The sequence below is a fragment of the Chelonia mydas genome, chromosome 11 (genome assembly GCF_015237465.2).
Source record: "Chelonia mydas isolate rCheMyd1 chromosome 11, rCheMyd1.pri.v2, whole genome shotgun sequence".
Lineage (NCBI taxonomy): Eukaryota > Metazoa > Chordata > Testudines > Cheloniidae > Chelonia > Chelonia mydas.
In genome coordinates this window covers 4,850,319-4,876,188 of record NC_051251.2, presented here as the reverse complement: position 1 = coordinate 4,876,188, position 25,870 = coordinate 4,850,319, and the positions used below count along the sequence as shown (strand labels likewise).

General features: G+C 45.9%; 1 protein-coding gene across 2 annotated transcripts in view; it reads left to right on the top strand.

The window, feature by feature from the left end:
* The first annotated feature begins 11,533 nt into the window (after positions 1-11,533).
* XRCC5 (X-ray repair cross complementing 5) overlaps positions 11,534-25,870 on the top strand; it is a 71,383-nt gene continuing 57,046 nt past the window's right edge. The window contains exons 1-6 of one of the 2 annotated variants that reach the window (XM_037911994.2): positions 11,534-11,676; positions 17,404-17,517; positions 18,208-18,391; positions 20,776-20,824; positions 22,494-22,616; positions 23,575-23,763. In XM_037911994.2, the coding sequence (XP_037767922.2) occupies positions 11,542-11,676; positions 17,404-17,517; positions 18,208-18,391; positions 20,776-20,824; positions 22,494-22,616; positions 23,575-23,763 (794 nt within the window). In that variant the 5' untranslated portion in view covers positions 11,534-11,541. The remainder of the gene's footprint in view (positions 11,677-17,403; positions 17,518-18,207; positions 18,392-20,775; positions 20,825-22,493; positions 22,617-23,574; positions 23,764-25,870) is intronic. The other variant, XM_037911996.2, reaches the window with a different exon arrangement.

The following is a 25,870-nucleotide window of genomic DNA, read 5'->3' as shown; positions in this document are numbered from 1 at the left end:
TGCTGCAGGCCTCAGATTAACTTGTGACTGTGCTGGCAGCCATGCAGTTACTGCGCAGACCCAGGGCAGTTTTATACATTTGCTAGAATTTCATAGACGGGGAAGAAACTCCCTAGAATTCATTAGTTGCCTAAATCGTTCAGGGGATCATTTGAGAGTCCCCTGTTCCTTCCATGCTAGTGATAGTAGAGGAGAACCCACATCTACCCATAGGACTGAGAGAGAAGACAGGGTTGCATACTGGAACCCACTTACTCTTTGGTTGTGTCTGCTCCACACAAAAATACCCTCATGGCAGCGACTGTGAGCCTCGGTCAACTGACTCCGGCTTGCAGGGCTTGTGCTCCGGGGCTAAAAATAGCTGCGTAGACAGTAGGGGTCAGGCTGGAGCAAGGGGGGAAGGTCCCAGAACCTTGGCTGCAGCCTAAGCCCAAACATCTGCTCTGCTGTTTTTAGCCCCTGTAGCGTTAGCCCGAGTTGTTTGTGCTCTGAGACTTCTGCCATGGGCTGGGGTTGTGGGGTTTTTTTGCAGACGTACCCAAAGACTCCTTGCTGTTGTTTACAGCTGTACGAGGGAGCTTCCCTAGGAATCCAACATTCTCGACCATTGTCCCTGTCTGTACCATTTGAAAGTGGGGTTGCTGAGTCTGGTTTCCCCTTGCGTCAGTAGAAACATCAAAGGATGTGCATCCCATGCTGACTTACTCAAGAGCAGTCCTGCTCTTCCTGGTAGGGGAGGGCAAACCCTTAATTAGACCTTCTGTGTTATTTTCTCTTGGCCAACAGCGGCTACTCCTTGAAAAAAACTGGCTCATCTTTCCCAGTAAGGGCTCAGTGGGGGACAGAGCAGGAGAATAAGACCCACCAGAATGGACACAGAGGAGACCTAGCTTCCTTACAACGAAGTTCAGGCATCCGTAAAAGACTGGTGGTACCTTATTATGTTGTCCTGAAAATGGTAAGCGGGTGTTCCTGGTATGACGCATGTTGCCATGAGGGAATTCCCTTCCTGGAGGAGCAGATACGAAATTCCTCCTTCTAGTCCAGAGTGAAGGTTGAGGGGGCTCAGGATCCTGTTGTGATGGGACAGGACCAAGGTGCTGGACCTAGGGAAGAAGGTCGTCAGCCTATTTGACCTATCACCTCCAGAGTTGTTGGGACACCATTTTTCAGGGGAGTATAAGAGATAAGTAAACAGTTTCTAATAGTTGCACTAGCACAGGGGTGGGCAAACATTTGACCCTGCGTAGGCCACTCCTGACTGCACCCTTTCAAGCAACAGGCCCCAGCCCTTCACTTCTCTCCAGGTGAAATCCCTTGATTCACCCCGCTGGTAGATCAGGCCTACAGCGTCCCTGTGTACTAACCATGATTCTTCCTCAGGTCTGGCCATGTTTGGCCACCTAAACAGATTCACTTTTGGGAGCGATGACTATGAGATGATACAGAGACTCAGAATGGCATCTTCAAACCAAAATATTTATTTGTATCAGTAGATGTGACAGGATCCCTGGGGTACAATCTGGGACTGCTGTGCCCCTTTAACTCTCCAGCGTAGACTGGCTCTCAAGATGCTTTGCTAGTGACAAGCAGTAAAACCCCTCCAGGTGCTGTTATCACTTAGGAGCATACAGAGACACACCCAGCTAAATTGCATGAATGGTCTGTAAGTCACTCATGAACTGTATAGAAAGAGACACCAGCAAATGCCCCCAGCCAAGTCTATTAACTGCAGAAAGATAGATTTTAAGTGATTATAAATAAGGCTGTGATGAAGTCACGGATTCCATGACTTCCAAAGATTTCCGTGACTTCAGCCAGCGCTGGCTGGAAGCTGCAGGGTCCTCCCCTGCCTGCGGAGGCAGGGAGCTGTTAGGTACCCAGGCAGCAGGAGCCCCCACAGGTCCCGGCCACCGCCAGTGGCAGGCGGACCCCCTACAAGTCCTGGCCATGCGGGTAGCAGGGGGATTCCCGCAGCTCCCCGCTGGTGGCAGGGGGGATTCCTGGAGCTCCCGGCAGCTACGGGTTGTGGAGGGACCCCTGCTGTTCCCTGCTACCGTAGGCAGCAGGGGGTATCCCCAGAGCTCTCAGCTGCCGCAGATGGCAGGGGGGACTCCCAGAGCTCTCTGCCTCCGTGGGCAGCAGGGGGGACCCCTGGAGTTCTCTGCAGGAGGCAGGGGGGACCCCTGCAGCTCCGAGCTGCCAGCAGAGGGGGACCCTGGAGCTCCCAGCCCTCCCGCAGCTGCCCAGGCTGCCCATCTGGTCATGGATATTTTTAGTAAAAGTCAGGGACAAGTCACAGGCTTCCGTGAATTTTTCATTATTGCCCATGACCTGTCCCTGACTTTTATGAAAAATGTCCGTGACAAAATCTTAGACTTAATTATAAGTGGTTAGAGATGTTTACTTTTTATTTTCTTAGGTCACTATGCATTCTAAATCCTAAATGCATAAGAACGGCCATACTGGGTCAGACCAATGGTCCATCTAGCCCAGTATCCTGCCTTCCTGCAGTGGTCAATGCCAGGTGCTCCAGAGGGAATGAACAGAACAGGTCATCATCAAGTGATCCATCCCCGTCGCCCATTCCCCGCTTCTGACAAACAGAGGCCAGGGACGTCCAGAGCATGGGGTTGCATCCCAGACCAATGCTAGCCATTGATGGACCTATCTTCCATGAGATCATGGAGGTGATCAGTTAGAAAATACAGCTAAGAGGGGATATAGATTAGAGAGGAATAAAGGAAATAAAGGGGGGGCGCTTTTCTTGACCTGCTGCTCACAAACCGGGTAGAATTAGTGGGGGAAGCAAAAGTGGATGGGAATCTGGGAGGCAGTGACCATGAGTTGGTTGAGTTCAGGATCCTGACGCAGGGAAGAAAGGTAAGCAGCAGGATACGGACCCTGGACTTCAGGAAAGCAGACTTTGACTCCCTCAGGGAACAGATGGCCAGGATCCCCTGGGGGACTAACATGAAGGGGAAGGGAGTCCAGGAGAGCTGGCTGTATTTCAAGGAATCCCTGTTGAGGTTACAGGGACAAACCATCCCGATGAGTCGAAAGAATAGTAAATATGGCAGGCGACCAGCTTGGCTTAATGGTGAAATCCTAGCGGATCTTAAACATAAAAAAGAAGCTTACAAGAAGTGGAAGGTTGGACATATGACCAGGGAAGAGTATAAAAATATTGCTCGGGCATGTAGGAAAGATATCAGGAGGGCCAAATCGCACCTGGAGCTGCAGCTAGCAAGAGATGTCAAGAGTAACAAGAAGGGTTTCTTCAGGTATGTTGGCAACAAGAAGAAAGCCAAGGAAAGTGTGGGCCCCTTACTGAATGAGGGAGGCAACCTAGTGACAGAGGATGTGGAAAAAGCTAATGTACTCAATGCTTTTTTTGCCTCTGTTTTCACTAACAAGGTCAGCTCCCAGACTGCTGTGCTGGGCATCACAAAATGGGGAAGAGATGGCCAGCCCTCTGTAGAGATAGAGGTGGTTAGGGACTATTTAGAAAAGCTGGACGTGCACAAGTCCATGGGGCCGGACGAATTGCATCCGAGAGTGCTGAAGGAATTGGCGGCTGTGATTGCAGAGCCCTTGGCCATTATCTTTGAAAACTCGTGGCGAACGGGGGAAGTCCCGGATGACTGGAAAAAGGCTAATGTAGTGCCCATCTTTAAAAAAGGGAAGAAGGAGGATCCTGGGAACTACAGGCCAGTCAGCCTCACCTCAGTCCCTGGAAAAATCATGGAGCAGGTCCTCAAAGAATCAATCCTGAAGCACTTAGAGGAGAGGAAAGTGATCAGGAACAGTCAGCATGGATTCACCAAGGGAAGGTCATGCCTGACTAATCTAATCGCCTTTTATGATGAGATTACTGGTTCTGTGGATGAAGGGAAAGCAGTGGATGTATTGTTTCTTGACTTTAGCAAAGCTTTTGACACGGTCTCCCACAGCATTCTTGTCAGCAAGTTAAGGAAGTATGGGCTGGATGAATGCACTATAAGGTGGGTAGAAAGCTGGCTAGATTGTCGGGCTCAACGGGTAGTGATCAATGGCTCCATGTCTAGTTGGCAGCCGGTGTCAAGTGGCGTGCCCCAGGGGTCGGTCCTGGGGCCCGTTTTGTTCAATATCTTCATAAATGATCTGGAGGATGGTGTGGATTGCACTCTGAGCAAATTTGCGGATGATACTAAACTGGGAGGAGTGGTAGATACGCTGGAGGGGAGGGATAGGATACAGAAGGACCTAGACAAATTGGAGGATTGGGCCAAAAGAAATCTGATGAGGTTCAATAAGGATAAGTGCAGGGTCCTGCACTTAGGATGGAAGAATCCAATGCACCGCTACAGACTAGGGACCGAATGGCTAGGCAGCAGTTCTGCGGAAAAGGACCTAGGGGTGACAGTAGACGAGAAGCTGGATATGAGTCAGCAGTGTGCCCTTGTTGCCAAGAAGGCCAATGGCATTTTGGGATGTATAAGTAGGGGCATAGCGAGCAGATCGAGGGACGTGATCGTTCCCCTCTATTCGACACTGGTGAGGCCTCATCTGGAGTACTGTGTCCAGTTTTGGGCCCCACACTACAAGAAGGATGTGGATAAATTGGAAAGAGTCCAGCGAAAGGCAACAAAAATGATTAGGGGTCTAGAGCACATGACTTATGAGGAGAGGCTGAGGGAGCTGGGATTGTTTAGTCTGCAGAAGAGAAGAATGAGGGGGGATTTGATAGCTGCTTTCAACTACCTGAAAGGGGGTTCCAAAGAGGATGGCTCTAGACTGTTCTCAATGGTAGCAGATGGCAGAACGAGGAGTAATGGTTTCAAGTTGCAATGGGGGAGGTTTAGATTGGATATTAGGAAAAACTTTTTCACTAAGAGGGTGGTGAAACACTGGAATGCGTTACCTAGGGAGGTGGTAGAATCTCCTTCCTTAGAGGTTTTTAAGGTCAGGCTTGACAAAGCCCTGGCTGGGATGATTTAACTGGGACTTGGTCCTGCTTTGAGCAGGGGGTTGGACTAGATGACCTTCTGGGGTCCCTTCCAACCCTGATATTCTATGATTCTATGAAATGCAGTTTGTTTTACTCTAGTCGGGCTGCTCATGCACTTGCAGCTGTGCTCCTAGCAGTTCAAAATATGAAAGGCAAACTGCAGTGCTTCTACCATGCCTGTGCTGGGCATTAATCCAGCAAATCCTGGTTTAGCTGGCACAAGGAGACCATGCTCTTAATTCCTTCCTTCCACCTGCTGTTTCAGTGCATCTCATCAGACCATCAAGGTGGCAGCTTCCAATCTGATTGTTAACTGTGGCATTTCTATGGCATATTTATGATGTTAAAAAACTATTTGCAGTGAGTTGCCTTTCTTTGTAATTAGATACAATTAGTGGAACCCTGGAGATTTTCCTTAATATTTAATGGTAGAAGAAGTGTGTGAGGTGTCAATAAATGCCACTGATTTTGATAGCACCCGTAGAGTTTTATTCAAATGAGTACCCCTGTAATTTAAAAATGAGCATCATCAGGAACCAGGGCACTAGTGTCCACATAGAACAAAGAGCAGAGAGAGGGGGGTTGTACTGTTCCCAAAGAACATCTGTAATAATAAGATACTTTAGTCTGTCTGGTTTCAGAGTTTTAGTCTGTCTGTCCTCCTACAATGTGTGTAGCATCCCTGCCCTCTACCGAATGACGTGTTAGACCTGATCAAATGTCTGTGAGAAAGGTTACTTTGTGGTGACCAAATGCAAACTACACTAATGCTCTCTCTGAAGTGTGGATGATTATGTTGCCCTCTACTGGTTGCAGTCCACAGAGACTATAAACCTTGATAAGGACTGTTTGAAATATCTTGCTACAAAATGAGACATGCAACGATTTGAAATTTATTTTGAAAATCCAATTTTTTAAAAAAAACCCACGTTTGTCAAAAGTCCCAAAAAACTCCAAATTTTTGCAGAAACGAAGTCTCCTGGCTGGAAATTGCAAACATATTCACATTTCCCTCCACCATTTTTGCACAGCCACGCCTGTGATAGTTTTGTGGATTAGCACCAGGTTATATACACGAAGAACAGAATCTTTGCTTTTGAATCTGAAACAATTCTGGCTGCGATTCAAACAGTACTGCATATAGCTCCGCTCCGTTGCATTGCCTGACTCTCTGACTATATAAGGCTGCTTCCAGTGCCCGAAATGGAAGCATATTAGGGTTTATATCAATGAAAGGCTATTTATAATAATTAAAGGCTAAGAAAAGGCTACTCTGGAGGCTGGCCATCATGTCAAGCTGCATCACATCCTAAAATATCCTACTTCTGGGGTGCACAAACTAGATAATTGCTCCGATAAAAACTGCTTCCCCAACCTTCATCTTTCCAGCATAATTCCAATCAAGTTCTAGTAGCTGGAAGTTAAGTGGGACTTCCAGAGTGGGTTCATCCATTCCGCTAGGAAAGAGAGTCACGTACAGCCTTTGCAATGCAGAGGTTTGCTCTCTGCCTGCCTTACAGACAGATGAAGAATCTCTCTCCCCCGTCCCTCAGCCGTCTCTCTCTCTGATTTGATGAATGTGGGACAAATTCCTCTTCCATGAGGACTAATCTGTGGCCCTCGTGAGTGTGTGTATGCGTGTAGGCACACTGTTGGTGGGGGTGGGGATGGTGGGATTTAGAGGATTTCATTTATTCTGAACCAAATGCAGAAGCTTGATGGCATTAATTATTTTAGCCATGTTGCCCAGAAAACCACACTGCGTGAAAGCATTTCCTAGGAAAGCAGCAGCTGCATCTGGATTGCTAAAGGCAACAAACAAACAATAACCTACTGCATAAACACAGGAATGCAAGAGAGCTACAGATGACCTGATTGTGAAACTGAGAGCACGTAAAGAATAAGAAGTGTAGGATGGTGCTTCTGAGATAATCTAGTTTTCGGTAACCTATAGCACAATAGTGGCCAGTGCCTCACTTCTAGGCAGAATGTAGCCCTGCTGAGTTCTACCATGCCTGTTTTTTTTTTCCTGCTGTCCAAATTGCAATGTCATTTGGCCCCATATTTATTATCTCTTTCTCACCTATTTACCTTGTCTGTTCTCCTTTATTCCAGATTCACCCAATCTATTTGCTATAGTTTTGAAAGGTTTCCACTCCTCCTACCAACCTGGAGCCATGACCTTTGATAGAAGAACCCTCTTGACCTACTGTTTAAGGACCCAGTCCTGCAACCCTTATATAAGCAACCCTAGTGAAGCCACAGGGGCTACTCATGAATAAATAAAATCAGGCACCAAATTGGAGATAGCAATATAAATCATGGTAATGCAAACATACGTTGGAGCAGATTTATACATCTAACCCAGCAAAATCTACTTCAGAATTATTTTAATACCAGGGACAGCTGTCAGGTTGCCAGTAGCTTTACAATGAGTAATATTTTGCCTTTTGCAATACTAGAATTAAAGTGTCTTTCATCGTCTCCTTTAGAAACTTTTTGTTAACCCAAGGATTTAGAACTTAGTCATGACATCAGTACTCGGAGCAGAAACCCGGTGTATCAGGGCTCTGCCGCGGGGGAATCTTTTAACAACAAATGTTTAAGAAGTGGAAATTCAGGGAAGGGCTGTTGGGTTTTTGTTTTTTTTTTTTTTTAGTCTAGGGTACTTTTCTGCAGTTGTTGAATTCATAAATCCCTTTGCTAAATTTGGGATCCTACTACAAAAAATGTACTGGCTGGTGAGTATGTTACTAATCCCCTGCACAGGAGAAAATGCTTGATCTGCTTAAATGTGATCATGTTGCCCTCCACTGGCTAGTCTACAAAGAGGAAAAATAACCTAACATAAGCTACAGTGACATCCAAAAAACTATGTTAAAAGATCTTTAAAGTTGCAAATCAAGAATAAAAAAAATTAGGAAATGCCAGATTTAAGGTTTAAGGTCAGGCTTTCATCATTATAACTTGGGGGTGGGGGGTCAAGATTTTCTCCCACATGCATCATAGTACCCTGGGCCTGCCGTTAGCCGCTTGCTTCACTATGTGAAACCTGGGGCAGACTCCCAGGTCATGTCTTGTTTTGCAGGCCCATGTAGTTAAGGCTCTGCCCTGTAAGAGGACCCAGGCAGGTCTCCTAATATGATCTGATGTAACCCTTCTGTGAAAGGTTATTTATTTCAATAAAGTTATTGGGCTGTTCCCCCAGACTTTAACACTCCCCACTCCATTTCCCACCCTGTGGAATTTTGGCTGCAGGAACCCTTAGTCAGGATCTACATTATGTTCTATAGCTCCAGCAGGGAGAAAGGCGAAAGAGCTATCGCTCACCTCACCCTGAACCCATTCACGCTTGACAAGGGCTGCCAGGCCCAGCTGGGTCACAGCTGCAGCTGCCTGGATAATGCACTCCTTCTTGTAACAAAACAGGGAGGCTATTTTCCTTGCTCCATTGGAAAGGGGCTGAATGAAGTCAAGCAGCCTCCTCATAACTACTGTCTTAGGCTGTGTTTGTTCAAGCCAGGCCTTGTTTTCCTGGGGTACCAAGAAAGAACCAAAGGCAGAAAGGAATGAGAGCACCTTCTGTTGAGGAAGGTGACGAGACTAGGATTCCCAGTCCCTTTGTTGCAGGCAGGATTATCTGGATTGCCCTGGCTTCTTCTTCTGTGTAGATTTCACATGTTTATTATTTATATCTAGAGCCTGGCATTCTGTAAAATGAAAATAACCAATTAATCAAGTCTCTTTGGCAGGCATTTTAAGCAAAGACATTTCAGTTTCAATCCAGGCCAGAAATGCTCTGGCATCCCCAGATGGAGTCCATTAATCAATCCTGATGACAAGGAGGCTCTGTGTAGACTTGCGGGAGATGAGATCAAGAACTGAAACTTGATTCAGAAGTGATTAGAGAGGGTTTCTTTCGATGGTGTAAATAGACCCCAGGAGGTGGGGAGTGAGGTTGTTTGGGTTAATTGTCTGTGTATTTCACTGAGATATTTATAAAATCACATATATTCAAGGATGGATATTAGGAAAAACTTTTTCACTAGGAGGGTGGTGAAGCACTGGAATGCGTTACCTAGGGAGGTGGTGGAATCTTCTTCCTTTGAGGTTTTTAAGGTCAGGCTTGACAAAGCCCTGGCTGGGATGATTTAGTTGGGGATTGGTCCTGCTTTGAGCAGGGGGTTGGACTAGATGATCTCCTGAGGTCCCTTCCAACCCTGATATTCTATGATTCTATGAAGAGACAGTAACAAATGCCTACTGCAGAAGAAAGAGGATTACAAATGGGAGGAAGATTACATGGTTTCAACTTTTAACATTGAGTCAGTTTCACCAGCCTTTCCGCACATCTGAGCCAGTGCCTAGGACCAGGGTTCATTGGGGAATGGACGGAGATGGTTCTGAGCCAACATCTGGAAGAAGGGTTTTGGCACAATGCCTGCAGCTAGGTTTCTAGGTCAACTCTAGGGTTTCAGGGGAACACCTAGGCCATGGTTCAGAAAAAACACCAGGATATTGAGCAAATGCCGGGGGCTGGAATTTCATCCTTTACTCTGGAATAGAGTAACCAAAAATCAGGACCTCATTATCCTCTTTCAGATCCCTCCTTCAAACTCTCCTTTGCTGTGAGGTGTACAAAAAACTTTACAATGGTTAAGAGGCTGGTGCACTGAGACCCCTGTGGATTACACTGACCAATATTGTCCCATTGTTTCCTTGTATTTCCCCATCCGTCTGTGTGCCTCCATCTGTTGTTTCTTCTCTTATGTTCTCAGGGTGATGAACCTGAGCAGTGAATGAATAAATAAGGCAGTGCCTTGTTTCCCCCCCATGCAGTTGTTCCCCGGGTTTTCCCTGTACCTGCTTTCCTGTAACATTTTCACTACGCTGCCTAGCTACCCTGTATTTCTGGACAACGGGAGTGTGCTGGGGTGAGGGAATCCCTTAAGCACCAGCATCCTCAAAGCAGGCTGACACAGGATTGGCGCATTGGTGGGTTTTGGCGGGAACTGTGTTCAGAGATCATTGGACAGTAAGACGAGGATGCCATATATGATAGACATGGAATTGCTATGTACTAATCTATGAATTAGTAACCGTTTTATGAAGACTGTGTATGACCAGGCTAGTGAGGGGAAGTGATTGTATATTGGGTTCCTAGAATTTTTTTTATGACTGTATTGCTTTAATTTATTAGGGGTCTGTGGAGGGAGCAATACAGCAGATCTAGGTAAGGACACCCCGGAACACAACTGAAAGACCACTGGTCAAGCTGTTAGCGTCAAGAATCTTGTCTCCAGTCCCAAGTAAGCTGCAAGTTTTGTTTTGCTGAAGTTAGGCAGCTAGAGATCAAAAGAACATGAAAGAGCTAAAAAGTTTTTCTTGGGGGACAAAAGAGGGTTACTTGTCAGCAAGTCTAGGGAGACGGCTGTGACAGAGACTCTGTGGAGGGCGTCTAAGCAGGGGGCCTTCCCAGAGCCAGGGAATCAATGGCTGGAGATGCAGACAGAATGTTTTATCGCTTTTAAGATATGTTTTTTCTGAAATGCTTTCATTCTAAATCAGTGATACTTTGCTTTAAGGAGGCTGTGTGGTCACTGCTTGCCACTGTCATTGCCCCAGCAGGGACAGAACTGCAGGGTCTGCAATGAAGTCAGATCTGGTGAGGTCAATCAGAGCTGATACACAGAGGACTGCAGCAAAGAATCACCAGACTCCACTCTGAGACTCCCTAGAGCACCCCACAGTGGGTGAGGGGACTGAGGTCATGGAGGCTCAATTTAGGGGTGGGTTCCAGCCCTGGCCCTCCTCCATTTCACCTCTCCCCCTTTCCCTCTACCTTCTCCCTCTCCATCCTCCCGTTCTCCTCTCCTCCTTTCCCTCTACATCTTCCCCCTCCGTCCTCCCCTTCTCCTTTCCCCCTGCACCTTCCCCCTCCATCCTCCATTCCCCCCCCCTTCCATCTAACTTCCTCCCGTCCATCCACCATCCCCCCTTCCATCTAACTTCCTCCCGTCCATCCTCCCCTTCTCCTCTCCCCCTTTCTCTCTTCACTTTCCTCCCTCCATCCTCCCCTTCTCCTCTCCCCCTTTTCCCCTACACCTTCCCCCTCCGTCCTCCCCTTCTCCTTTCCCCCTACACCCTCCATTCCCCCTCTCGCCCTTTCCATCTTCACTTTTCCCCCTCCATCCTCCCCCTCCATCCTCCCCCTCTCCTCTCCTCTCCCCGTCTCCCTCTCCCCCTTCCCCCTCCATCCTCCCCCTCTCCTCTCCCCCTTTCCCTCTTCACTTTCTCCCCTCCGTCCTCGCCTTCTCCTCTCCTCCTTCCCCCCTCCATCCTCCCCCTCCCCTTCTCCTCTCCCCCTTCCCCCTCCATTCCCCCCTCCCCCCACACCTTCCTCCTCCGTCCTCCCCTTCTTCTGTCTCCCTTCCCCTTCCATCCTCCATCCTCCCCTCTCCCCCTCCCCCTCCATCCTCCCCTTCTCCTCTCCCCCTTCCCCTCTACACCTCCCCCGCTCCCCGCCGCCTTGCCCCGCCCGGCTGCAGCGCATGCGCGGGGCGCGCGCTAGGTGGCGCTGTGGGGCCGGAACGCGAGCGCGGCGGGGCCGGTTGCCGGCCGGACGCGGAGAGCGCGGGACCCGCCGGCCCGGTTCGGGGCGCGAGATGGCGCGGGGAGGCGGCAAGGTAAGGGCGGGCGCGGGGGGGCTGGGCAGGGCAGGGCCCTCCGCGGTCCCATAAGGCTTCGGGCCCCTCTCATCCCTGTGGAGCGGTTCCCACCCCCCCGCTCCCGTGAGGGGGGCTCGGGCGCCGGCAGCGCTTCCTCCTCGCTCCGACCGGGGGCGTGAGCTGGGCCCGACTCCCTCTGCTGCCGGGCCAGCGCCCCCCCCCGGGGGGGGGTTCCAGCCTCCGCCCGGCCAGAGGTCCCCTCCCCCCCCCGGGGTCCCGGCCTCTGGCTGGTCAGTTCCCCCTCACCCGGGTCCCCATCCCCCCTCTGCCCACCAGTGCCCAATCCCCCGCCCCCCCCCCCGCGGGTTTTCAGCATCTTCCCGGGCCGCGACCCCCCCCCCCCCCCCCGGGGTCAGCCTCTGCCAGGTGGGGATGAGTCTTTACCCCCGTTGTACAGCTGGAAATGGGGGCGGGACTGGGCCAGGACCCCCCCCCCCCCCGGGCCAGGCTGCGGCCGAGCTGGGAGCCAGACCCTGATCTCCCCACTCTTGGCCAAGTGCCTGCATCACCAGGTTGTCCTTCGTTCGTAGAGGGTGCCCGGTGACGAACCGCTGCTGAGAGTGCCTTGCCCGCTCCGACCATTGGCCTGTGTACCCGGGCGTGCTCCCAGGGTGCAGCTGGGTCACTGCCAGGAGTGTGAATGCACCTGGTATTGACATACCCACTCCAGCTAGCTCCCTCAAAATAGAAGCGAAGACGTTTCAGTGCCGGCTGCACAGGCCTGCTTACCCCTTCTCTCTTGTGCAACCAGCACTGAAGCCAGCATCACGGTGTCTTCACCTTTATTGCTAGTGAGAGTACTAGTAGGTCTACACCAGGGACAGGCAAACTTTTTGGCCTGAGGCCTACATCGGGTTTCCAAAATTGTACGGAGGGCCAGTTAGGGAGGCTGTGTCTCCTCAAACAGCCAGGTGTAGCCCGGCCCCCGCCTCCTATGCAACACCCCCCACCTTCTTGCCCCCTGGTGGCTCCCCCGGGAATCCTGCCCCATCCAACACCCCCTGTGCCCTGACCACTCCCGGACCCCCCACCCCTGACTGCTCCCTGCCACCCCATCCACCCCACCCTCATTCCTTACTTGCCCCCCGGTACCCCTGCTCCATCCAACCACCCCTTCTCCCTGTCCCCTAACTGCCCCCAGAACCCTTGCCCCTGACTGCCCCCTGCCACCCCATCCAACCTCCCCCTCCTTCCTGCCTGCCCCATCCAACGCCCCTGCCCCAACTCTCCTGCCTGCCCTGCCCCCATCCACACCCCCGCCCCCAACTCTCCTGCCTGACCCCTCACTGAGCTGCCTGGAGCACCGGTGGCTGGCGGCGCTACAGCTGCGCTGCCTAGAGCACCAGGTCAGGCCGCAGCTCTGCAACTGCACTGCCCAACTGCCCAGAGCATTGTGCTGCACTGAGGCTGCAGGGGAGGGGGAAAGCAGGGGCCGGGGGTGAGCCTCCCAGGCCAGGAGCTCAGGGGCTGGGCAGGAGTGTCCCCCAGGTTGGATGTGGCCCACGAGCCGTAGTTTGCCCACCTCTGGTCTACACATTGACCTTCACATCCACAGCTGCAATGTGGATATACCCTCATCCACTTTGCCTGAATCCAGATCCCTTCCTTGGTTAAGCACTGGGAGAGTCATGAAACTAGGACCTGTGAACTGAGGTTTAGGACTGTAATAGTGCCTTTCTGTAAAATGCCACCTGGTTTCAGCTTAGATATCCAGAAAGCTTTGAACACTGTTTCAGATATTGTTAATCCTGTCTGCATTAGGAAATTTAACTGCTGCCTGAAAGGGGTTCCAGCAATGGATCCTTGAAGCTGATATTGAAAATTAGATGCAGGCTAATCATAGAACTGGAAGGGACCTTGAGAGGTCATCTAGTCCAGTCCCTTGCACTCAAGGCAGGACTAAGTATTATCTAGAGTCTTCTAGACCATCCCTGACAGGTGTTTGTTCAACCTACTCTTAAAGATCCCCAATGATGGAGATTTCACGACCTCCCTAGGCAATTTATTTCAGTGCTTAACCACTCTGACAGAAAGTTTTTCCTCATGTCCAATCTAAACTGCCCTTGCTGCAATTTAAGCCTATTGCTTCTTGTCCTATCCTCAGAGGTTAAGAAGAAACAATTTTTCTCCCTCCTCCTTGTAACAACCTTTTATGTACTTGAAAATGTAGACCTGAGAGAGTCGTTTTCAGCACTGTTTCAGAAAGAGTGTTTGCTTGTTGGAGAGTGGTGTCTGTCAAGTTCTCTGAAATGGTATTGGAAACAATTTTGTCTGATCTATCATTCAAACCATTTTCAGTATCAGTTTAGGGAAAACCATTGTAAGCACTCTTCCAGTGTGGACCAGGTGAGTGATCCATCCAATATAGTAAGTAGCCTGTCTCTGACAGTAACAGCACTAGATACTGCAGAGGAAGAGTGCACAAAGCTTAGTAATGAACAATAAAAAAAGAGACAAGGTGGGTGAGGTAATATCTTTTTTTGGACCAATTTCTGTTGATGAAAGAGAACTCTGGGCAAGCTCAAAAGCTTGTCTCTTTCACCAACAGAAGTTGGTTCAATAAAAGATATTACCTCACCCACCTTGTCTCTCTAATATCCTGGGACCAACAAGGTTAGAACAACACTGCAGATGACACACACAAAAAGAGCATTAAAAGAATTGTCCCTGTGCATCTCTGGCAGATTAAATTCCTTAAAGACATGCTATCAGCTTGACTTTTTAAAAATAAATTGTTTGAAAACATAGTTTTCACAGACAGCGCCTTTTAAATAGAATGACCTGAATTTTAAAAAAGTGCCTTTGGACAAGTAATAAAAAGGGGAAGTTTCTTGCTGATACTTAGAGGGGTGTTTGGTGTTGCTCTCAGGTCCACCCAAAAGGTATTTAACTCTCCCCCCTCCTTCTTCGAGCATGTGCCCCCTTTTCAGTTTTCTTTCTTGTTACTTGTACTGGCAAACACCATCCAAGTGAGGTTCCCCTGCAGAGCACTGCACAAGAATAATCTCATCATGCTGGTGCATGAGGGAGGAAGTGCAGTTGACGATACACAAAGTGCTGTTAAGTGCACAAATAAACTGAACAAAAAGGGTTTTTCTTTAATCTTTCACTTTCAGTAAAGTTAAATGCAACTTATTACAATAGTAGGTATAAAATGTTCAGATGGAACTGTGGTTTTTCAAGTGTCATTTTATACCTTTTCCATAAAAAAGACAGCAATAGAAAAAGAACATTTCTGCTGTTTCTTTCTGCTCCACTGTCTCAGAAGCCCCAAAAAGATGAGGATAACAACTTATTTTTGGCAAACTTAAAGTGAGACTTTTTCCCAGCGATTTTTGGCAGCATTAGATTTGTTACAATCTCCTCCCATGGAGAAAGTAGATCTAGCTAGTGACTTAGCTACCAGAGACTGGTGTATAAACCCAGGTACCACTGTTTACCTGGGTATCTTTGTACTCAAGGTGTAATGCAGTTTTGTGTTTGGTCATGTCTACTTAATATAATCTATACATTTCCTCACCCCACCACTTAACAACTGCTGCTACAAACTCCAGAAAATGAAGTGCTGTGTTGTTCTACAGTCAAAGCTGTCTATAAATTTAATAAATCTCTCTAAATGTATAGCGTTTGATTATTTTCTTCATTCTTATTGGCTATAACATTTCAGTGTTTTACTTAAAATAGTTTTGCAGTATTACCTGGAAGTAGAAGCAAAAGATGAGTAATAAAACTTTTCACTTCCAGTGGAGGATCTCGAAGTGCTCTGAAAATGTTAATGAAGTTTTACAGTATCCTTAAGAGAACCAGGAGTTAAAGTTGATGCAAAGGGATTGACTTAGCCAGGTTAACACAGCAGGTCAGGGACTATGACCAATATCTATTGATTCTCATCCTGTGCTTTAATACCCAGATCCTTCCAATTCTGTTACTTGGCCATTCATTATTATTAATCATGTTTATTACTGTAGTGCCTATGGGTCAACCAAGAATTGCGTCCCATTGTGCTAAGCATTGTAAAAACACATAGTCCCTGTCCTGAAGAGCTTGCTGTTATGGGTTGGGTTAAGGCTTCTTATGGCCAGGCATGCTGCTGCCTTATATTTGGAATAAATGTAAAGAAGCCATTGTAATCAGGTGGCTGAAACAACAGCAGTAACACCCCAAAACACAGGCACATGGAAAAGCTGAGTAGAAGCTTAATCTAAGAGGGTTCAAATGCAAGGGCTAGAGCTTTAATTGATGGAACTGTTTTGGTCAGCAAGTGAGTATCTGTTTGAGAGAGACAGCAAAGGGAGAGATACAGAGAGCAGAACGAAAGCCAAGCAGATACAGCCTGGAAGCATGGTGGGTGGCCCTGGGATAAGCCTAGAGAAAAGTTTTGCATCAGAGTGCTGGCTGAAAGAGTTTGATGCTATGAGCAGGGAAGCTGTTTGCTGATTTTTGGTTCCTTCTGTGTTTGGAGAAACAGGACTTAAATTCTTTGTAAATAAACAAGATTGAATCAAAGATATCTGAGTCCATCATTAATTTCTCCCAGGTGGAACAGCATGAAGGGCCCCGAACTTAGACTAGCCATTTGGATCAAAAGGGATAACATTACTATCTAAATAGAGCAGGTGGACACAGGGTACGGGGAAGTGGTATAACAGGAAAGCAGGGTGAACAATGTGATGGCAGCAAATGTAATGTTAGATGTACACTCAGATGTACGTTCTTTTCAGAAAAAAGATGACTGACTCCAAGCTAGAAAAAGCCCTATTTACCAGCAACCCAGGAAAACCAAACATTTTTGTTCTAGGCTTGTGTAATTTTAATTTGCTGCCCACCAGACAAGCTGTTGAAGAGCACTTAAAAATCCTTGGTTCAGCCTGTGGCTGAAAATGAAAACTGGCCTTTTGTCACTTTCTTTGCAAATGCCACCTAAGGGCATAACAAATGGATGATTTGCCCATCTAGCTCCTTTGCTGAATTAATCTTCTGGCTTTGTTCATCCAGATGACACAATTATTTAGCAAAAAGAAAAGGAGTACTTGTGGCACCTTAGAGGCGAACAAATTTATTTGAGCATAAGCTTTCGTGAGCTGCAGCTCACTTCATCGGCTGCATTCAGTGGAAAATACAGTTATTTAGGTTCATCAAGACAAGTGGAGACTGAGGAACTTCAGAGGGACCTAACAAAGCTGGCTGAATGGGCAACACAATGGTAGATTAAACATTAATAGGTCCAAAGTAATATTGCTTCCAAAACTGACAAACTGTTTGTGTGGACCCTGCTGACACACGTTAACTGTCTGTTAATGTACTTTGATCTAGTCCCATTTCAAAGAGGATAGATCAAAGCGCATTACCCAGGTGTTAATTCACGTGAACAGGGTCCACGCAGAGTTAGTCGGTGCAGGCTAGATTCAAACCCCAGCTTGTCGCAAACTAAGGGTTCATGTAGCTAAACCCTGAGACATAATACTGGACTAAATGGACCACTAGTTTGATCCAGTATGGGAAGTCCTATATTCTTATCCTCTGCACAAACATGTCAAATTAGCAATTAAAATAACAATAGGGATTAGTAATGCAGTAAAGTGAAATGTATGTTTTATGTTGATCAAGGAGTGAATTAGCTCCTTTAAATGATTTCACTTAAGTGTGCCCCATCATATTCTAATTGAGTTTGGTACTTTCTTCTAGGCAGCCATAGTGCTGTGTATGGATGTAGGCTTTGCAATGAGCAATTCTGCTCCTGGAGAGGAGTCTCCGTTTGAACAAGCCAAGAAGATGATGACGATGTTCGTGCAGCGACAGGTACGTGTGATTTCCGTTTGAGTATGATACACTTAAAAGGTTAGAAATGAAAGAAGGAAAACAGTGAGGCTTGCTAGACTCTTTTCTTCGCTCTTTTTATTTGATTACATTTTGTTTAGCTGGGAAAGTAGTTAGAATTATTCTAAATGACTGTTTCATGTGAGAGCAACACTAGCCTTTCTCCCAGCAGATTTTTGTGGATGACAAGTGCACCAAATGCATCCGATGAAGTGAGCTGTAGCTCACGAAAGCTTATGCTCAAATAAATTTGTTAGTCTCTAAGGTGCCACAAGTCCTCCTTTTCTAAGTGCACCTAGCTTGATCACTCCCTTTTTTTAAGCTAGAGGAGACTTTTATGGGAAAAAGTGCTGTCTTCTTATAAAATGTTTCAGCATTGTTAAAATTTAGCATCATGTAGAATTACTCTAGGAACTGAGTGATCTGATTTTACTCATTTCCCCCATATGTTGATCAGTAGTACTCATAGCAGCATGCTAGCTGAATTTAATTCTAAGTTAATGAGCTCTGCATATGCATACATTTTGGAAGGGCTGTGTATGTGGTAACATGGAGTCTGCTGTAATTGATACCTAGTTGCAAAATTTGTATAATACGTTTTCTATTTTACATATGTATGTACAACACAGTGTGTATTTTTGGATTTTTTTTTTGTACCTTCTCCATCTCCAGGTGTTTGCTGAGAGCAAAGATGAAGTCTCTGTAGTTTTGTTTGGCACAGATGGTACAGAGAATACCCTTGCCAGTGGTGATCAGTATCAGAACATTACTGTACAGAGACACCTGATGCTACCGGATTTTGATTTGCTGGAGGACATACAAAACGCGATTCAACCAGGCTCTGAACAAGCAGACTGTATCCTCTCTGGCTGTACAAAATCTCTGAACCAGATAAAGTTGCATGGAGGACTGGGAGCTTATGTTGTGAAACTGTACCAGAAGTGCTGTTGAAGTCATAACTACTATTAAACATATATTGTCCTTTTGAATTTAGGAGTTGACAGTTTGCACAAGGGCCAGTTTTCCAGATTAACCAATTTTCAAAGTTCTTTATAAGACGTTAGGGGGAGTCTTGGCCCCAGTGAATTGTTTCTAGTATAAAGTGATTCTTGTATCTTCTCCATGAGACTGAGAGAGAAAAATATACAGCAAAGAGACAATGTCAGATTAGGGTCCAAAAATTTTTTTCAAGGGACTTAAAAAGCCTAATGCAAAATAGGTTTTCATCAAATTAAACCTATGGAAACCTTTTTTAAAAAAATCAACGCTCCCACCAAAAGGGAAGCCCAACACAGTTGCGTGTGCATAGGCATTTCAGATTGATCAGTCCTCATTTCACTGTGAAATGCACACATTATGAAAAGTCACTTTTGTTAGTAACATAGGTGAGAGTTTTTCAAAGTATTCCTCTGAACATTTCATTTGAAAGTTTTTCCCATTTCTCCCTGTTCTCCTTCTCCACCCAAAAACTAATTGTTTCAAGCTGTAGTCAGGTTGGCAGAGTAGCATCAGGGGAGCCTGCAGCCAGTCAACTGTATGTTGCCACAACCTGAATCATATTCTCGGTTTGATGGGTAAGGAGGTATGTACATGGATGCGCTCTATCATGGGACTTAGGTGTGTAAATCCTGTTTTTAGGCACCATTGCGATTCACAGAACTCCAATTCAGCTGCCCCCTAACCTGTAGATGCCTAAACTCACTTGGTACCTAATTTTTTTCCTCTGGGTGTGTACACTGCAGCCTCACTCTAGGTGCCTGGTCACCTACCTCCCACCTGAGCATGCACACTACTGCCTTGCAATAGGTCATCTGGACACCTCTCTCTCATGTAAGCCCCAGAGTAATTCACAGACTGGGAAATATAGGCGTCTGGCTGCCTAAGTTGCATGATGGGGTCTGATCCAGTAGGTGGCCTCTGAGTATTGCTGCTGGATCCGGGTCCCTCAGGTGAGTTCACACACAAAAGCTGGGGATGGAAGGAGAGGAACCTCTTGTAACCTTTCGCCCGGTGGATAGGGTACTCACCCAGGATGTTAGAGGCTCCCGTTTAAGTCCCCTATCCTCCTGAGAGAGAAAAGGGATTGAACAAGGATCTGGCCCCTGTCAGGCTAACAGTAGGCTATGGAATATTCTGATATGGGTCTCCGTCAGTCTCTCCAGTTGAAGTTGTTCCACTTTTATTAAACAATTGAACAATTAAATATGAATTGAACCAGTGAAAAAGTTAGTGTAACTATATAGCCTAGTGGTTAGGGCCTTCACCTGAGAGGTAGCTGATCCCTCAGGAGGAGGTGGGACTTGAACTGGGGGTCTCCCACATTCCGAATGAGTCTCCTATCTATTAGGCTAAAAGTTATAAGGGAGGTCTGCCACCCCAACCCACCAGGCTGTTTTGTTTCAGACCCCCACACAAACTTAGGTGGCCTAATGCCTGCCTTCCTTCAAGTCATGGATTGCTATCAGAGCTAGGCGACTCCTTGCAGCCTGGACTAATGTGCCTATCTCTGAGAGAGGGGTGGGACTTAATACCCCCCCTCTGGTTGGCATCTCTCACTGGCTAGCTCAGGCGGCTCCCTGCCTAGTGTGCTGGCTTTGTTGTTCGCAGTCTAAGGTGCCTGTCTCTCCCCATTTGTTGTATGGGTAGCCTAGGTGCCTAACTCAGTCTGTGTGGTTGGCAGTGTTGTGCCCGTGATTTTCTAGGCACCTAAAAGTTAGGTGCCATGATGCTCAGTATTGCGGTGCCTAAGTCCCTCTGTGGATCTGGGCCACAGATCTCTGAGCGCAGAGATAAGAGCACATCTTCAATTAAATTACTTGAGAAGAGAAATGTATCAAGATGTCAGAAATAGATGTTTATTATGAAAAGGGGAATTAGCGTGAAAAATTATGTCATATTTTGAAACTACATGTAGTTTTCAGTCATGGATTCCAAATAAAGAGATGATAATACAAAAAGTCTAGGTGATAAATGTTTTCATTGGGCTCGATCCTGCTCCTATCACAGCTTTGCTCTTGACTTCAATAGCAGGATTGGTCCCTGGTAACAGTCTTCCCTTTAAAAGTGCAGGGAAAATAGAGGGTTGTAGGAAAGGGAATAGATTGTTTTAATAGGTGCTAGTTTGGTTGTCATACACTAAAATGCTTTAACTGTCTCTGCAACCGCTAAAATAAAGAGAAAAACCATGCATGTTTGTGACACAGTCTTGTTCTAAATGTCTTTTGTCTTTAACTCACTTAGTCCTGGATGCACTTGTCGTGTGCATGGACTTGCTTCAGAAGGAAACAATGTAAGTACTACAGCCTGAGGACTTGCACAAGAATTCTGAAATGGAGTTTTGAGATCTGAGCTGACTCCACTTTAATGCTTCAAGGTTGTGTGACGAGGGAAGAAGCTGCTTTTTAAAAAAATCACCACAATGAAAAGCTATTCCTAAAAAACCCACTAGAGAGACCCAACCTCCCCAAGCAATTTAAGTCACTTGAATAAGAGCTTGCCCACATAGGGAAGTTATACTGGTATAAACTAAGGGCTTGGTTACACTTACATTTTATAGCGCTCTAACTTGCTGGCTCAGGGGTGTGAAAAATCACCCCCTGAGCGCAGCAAGTCAGAGCGCTTTAAAGTGCTAGTGTAAACAGGCTTCAAGCGCTGGGAGCCGTGCTCCCAGTGCTCGGAGCTAATCCCCTCGTGGAGGTGGATTACCAGGAGTGCTGGGAGAGCTCTCCCAGCACTCGTGTGCAACCACACTTGCACTTCAAACTGCTGCTGCGAGAGCACTCTTGTGACAGCGCTTTGACGTTTCCAGTGTAGCCGTGCCCTAAGATGTGAATCTAAACCAACATAATCATACCAATCCAGCTCTTTGGGTCGACACCCATATTCTGGTTATAAGAACGCTTTTGTTGCTTGGGCGGGGTTTAAGATAACTGAATAAAGCCACTCTTAACTGGTAAAACTTTCCTGTGTAGACAAGCCCTAAACAGGTTTTACAGTGTGCTCTTCAGATCAATAAATTTGGACTTGTTTGGACTAGTGAGGGAAGTAAACCCTTGAGAATACCTTGTATCCAACTGCCTAGGGATGAAATCCATATACTTAATTGGAGCATCCTAGCTAATTGTCACTGTCAGGAAGGAGCTTAAGTGTACAGAAGTCGCCTCTAAGGGTATGTCTAAACTGCTGCTGAGATCAGGCTTCCCAGCACAGGTGGACAGACATGCGCTAGCTCTGATCGAGCTAGTGAGCTAAAAGCAGAAGTGGGGCTGTGACAGCCCGGGCAGCAGCTTGGGCTAGCCTCCTGAGTATATACGCAGGGGGTTGGGTAAGACGCACTCTGCTGGCTAGCCTGAGCCACCTCCCCTGCTGCCAGTGCCTAGTGCACTAGCTGGAGGAGTATGTCTATGCATGCTGGGAATTACACCTCCCAGTGGCAGTGTAGACAAATCCTAGAGACCTGCCTAGATAAAGAAAAATGCTTTTTTCAGTTGTGTGAGCTTAACAGGATTGGGGGGAAAAAAACCCTTAACATCCATGTAGACACAGTTTAACACCTTTATAATCATGGTCTTGCAGCCTCGGAGGAATTAGCCAGCACCTTTAATAAACACCACAGACCAGATCTTCATTGGTATACACTGGCATAGCTCCATTGACTTCAATGTAGTTAAACTAATTTATGTCAGCTGAGGGCTAGGCTTTCCATTCACTTGGTGGGGAAAACATCAGAAAAAGGACACGGACTTCCCCTGAATAATAATAAGAAAGAACAAACTATGCTGACTGGATGTATTCTTCTTGTACTTAAGGGCAGCATGTCTTGATGTTTATGGACTTCTGTTACAAGAAGTCCTAAACTTTATTAGAGACACAGTTTTACATTTTTTTAAATAAGTGTTCAGCAAATGATGCAACAGGATTGTTTTATTTCTACAAATCTTCTGTTTATATTGTTTAAGAGGAAAGAAATATGAGAAACGACACATTGAGGTGTTTACAGACCTTAGCAGTCCCTTTAGTGAGGATCAGCTGGAAATTATCATCGCTAACTTGAAGAAAACGGGAATCTCACTGCAATTTTTGTAAGTGTGGAAATAGCTCTAAAGCATCTTTACAGCTCTGTGCCATTTTCATTACATAATTATAACCATCTTAAATTGCTGTTGTGGTAAGATGCTGTGGTTTGGTGTAAAGGTGCCACTCCCTGTAATATTATTATTTGAATTACTGTAGTGCGTAGGAATCACAGAACAGGACCTCATGGTGCTAGGAGCTATACAAACTCGGAAATAAAAAGATGGCCCCTTCCCCAAAGACCTGGCAATCTCAGTATAAAACAAGAGACAATAGATACAGACAGACGGACGGATGTGGGGAATACAAGGAAACAATAAGTATTGGTCAGTAGGATAGGCAGTAGACTCAGCACACCAGCAGCCAACTATTCTCAAGTTTTTTTTGTAGACTTCAGAGAAAAGGAGGATAATGAGGTAACTTGATTTTTATGGGGAGCTCCTCCCAACCGTGAGGGGCAGCATGGAAGAAAGCACAAAGGTGTTTGAAAATTAAACAAGTAGGAAATTTAACAGTAGAAAATATACGGGTATTGTCAGGGAGATGGAATAGATCACCTCACAGGTCTTTTTCTAGACGGGCTTCTGTTATTCTTAGATAACTTAATGACATTGTTTGGGGTACAGCAAAATATCATTTCCTCTAGAGATGCTAGTTAAACTCTAACCCAGATTGTAACCTACAGGAAAGTGTCAATTTTATTCATGAATTCACCAGCTATTACAGGCTATTAAAACCTCCTACAGAATAACAGTTATTACAGGAATGATGAATAGCATAGCTATAATTAAGGGATTGGGAGGGTACTCTTTGCTGGGGCTTAGAACTGACATTTGAAAGGGCATCAGGCTGAAGAAAGGGTCAATCCAAATGCAATTTTTGTCTCTTTTTTTTAATCATCCAAAATGAGTTAGTTGTTTTAGTTAAGTAGCAAAATAAATTAACTGTTTTTAATTGTATTCTTAGCTTGCCGTTTCCAGTGGATGATGAAGATGGAAGTGGGGATACGGGCGATGGTCGACATTCTGATATGTGCAGAAACTCTTTTCCAAGGAAGGGCTTAACCGAGCAGCAGAAAGAAGGCATCTGTATGGTGAGAAAATTGATGTTTGCTTTAGAGGAAGAAGGAGGCCTGGATGAAATTTACACTTTCAGGTAAACTTGAATACTCCCCTTTCAGATGCTGGAAGTTTAGTTTCTAATTTCATCCACAAAAAGCTTTAATGAATGAGGTGGCATTTTGTAGTTGTGTAACTTATCACAAATTTGGGTGGGTCCTTTAAATCAACTTCAGTGGCTTTGATTCAAAGAACAGATATGAGAATTATATAATGGAAAGTGAATTTTCCTTCATATGGTACTCTGTCTTTATAGAAAGTATCCCTTATTCCTCCTCTGTCTTGTGTTTCTCAGAATTTTTTAAGGAGGGTGATCCTCTAAATGAGACTTCAAAAACATATTGAATATAAGGTATTTAGCAGATGAATGCTATTTTAAAATGTGTGTGCAGTGCATGTAAAGCATTTGCACATAATGGTAGCCCTGGTTTCCTGATCTCAGATTGGTTGCAGATCAACTAGTTTATCAAACTCCCCCAGACAGATTGTGACTGATGGTTGCTTCTTGAAGCTCATGGCTTAATAGCAAACTGCTGTGCTATTGTGTCTAACAATGGACTGTTTCAGTAGAATTGCTAATGCGAGGATAGAAAGATTGTTTTACGGTTTGGTGTCTCCACAGTGAAACAATAAAAATGTGTGTGTATCTTAGAAACACTGCAGTTGCTGCTATGCCTGAGACTTCTCCCCGACGTGTTTTAGATTGGTAGCTTCCTCCCCTCATCCTGCCCAACTTATCATTTGGTACCTCTCTTCTTTTGTAGCCATTATATATTTTTCCTCATCTCGGCCTCCATGGCTGGTTAGAGTATGTTATATGAGAAGGGAAATTTAGACCTTTTATTTGTGAGGAAATATAACACCACTGCTACGTATTTATTTTCTATTTGACTACAAAGCAGCCTGAGATTTTTCAATGGCAATAAGAACAGGCTTTGTTGCTGCACCCCAAAACCAAACCAAACAATATATTTTTGATCATGATTATCCTTTAGGATAATCCACATGCATGAAACTATCAGGTGTTCTAAGTCTCCCCCGCCCCAAAGCCTCCCCCAGCCTCCTTTCTCAGTCACTGTGGAAATACCACTATCCTGCCTGTCACTCAGACCTGTAACCTGTGCATCAGCTTTGACTTGGACCTTTCTCTGTCTAGGTCCTCACCTCAGGCTATATCTAAATCCTGCAGATTCTTTTTGCATAATGCCTCTTAGCATGTAGCCTTTCTTATTCAGTCACACAGCTAGAACTTCAATGCAGGCTCTCATCGTCCCGCTTCTTAATTACTGCAGCATCCTTTTTTCTGGCTGTGACAAACGCAGTCTTGCCCCACTCATATGCATTCTGTCTATAGCCATCTGTAGTGCTGCCTCTTGTCTTATACATAGATTATACAGACTCTTCGGGGCAGGGACCGTCTTTCTGTTCTGTGTTTGTATAGCACCTAGGCCAATGGGATCCTGTTCCTTCACTAGGGCTCCTAGGAGTTATTGTAATACAAATAATAAATGCCTCTTTTATCTTTACCTTTCCTATCCTGGGCTATAAATGCAGTACAGCCCTGCTTACTCCCTGGTTTCAGGGGAGGCCTGAAACCTTTGGATAAATGCGGGTTTGGCTAACAGATTAAAGCTTTAGTGCAGTTTAAGTTGTTTAAGAATATATGAAGCTTTAGGTCAGTTTATTCAGCTTTTATAAAGCAACCTTGCAAAACTTTCATGAAAATTTACTATCCCAGACACAATATCTCCTTTCCTCTTTTTACTATGCTGCTGATCAAAAATATTTTTCCCCCTTATAAAAATAAATAATTTATCCAAGCAGATGGGCAAGTAGAATTTTGTAATATGGTTTTAAGGTCTGATATTGGTTTAAACTGGAGGGGGGAAGTCAAGAAACACAATGTGGGACCAAGAAGGCTGGCTACAGGGCAAGAGGCATTTATGCTGTCTTTAGGCTTTTTTTAAAATACAAGTTTATCAAAGTCCACGTGTGTGTATATATGGAGTTGTGTATTATGTAGTAATCAGTTAACTATTGGCCTGTGCTGTCTGCAAGTCTACAGGGGCAAAATTTGCTTATGGACTTGGTCTTCACTGTCGGGGAGAACTGGAAATCTATTTCTTCTAAAAAACATAGGAAAT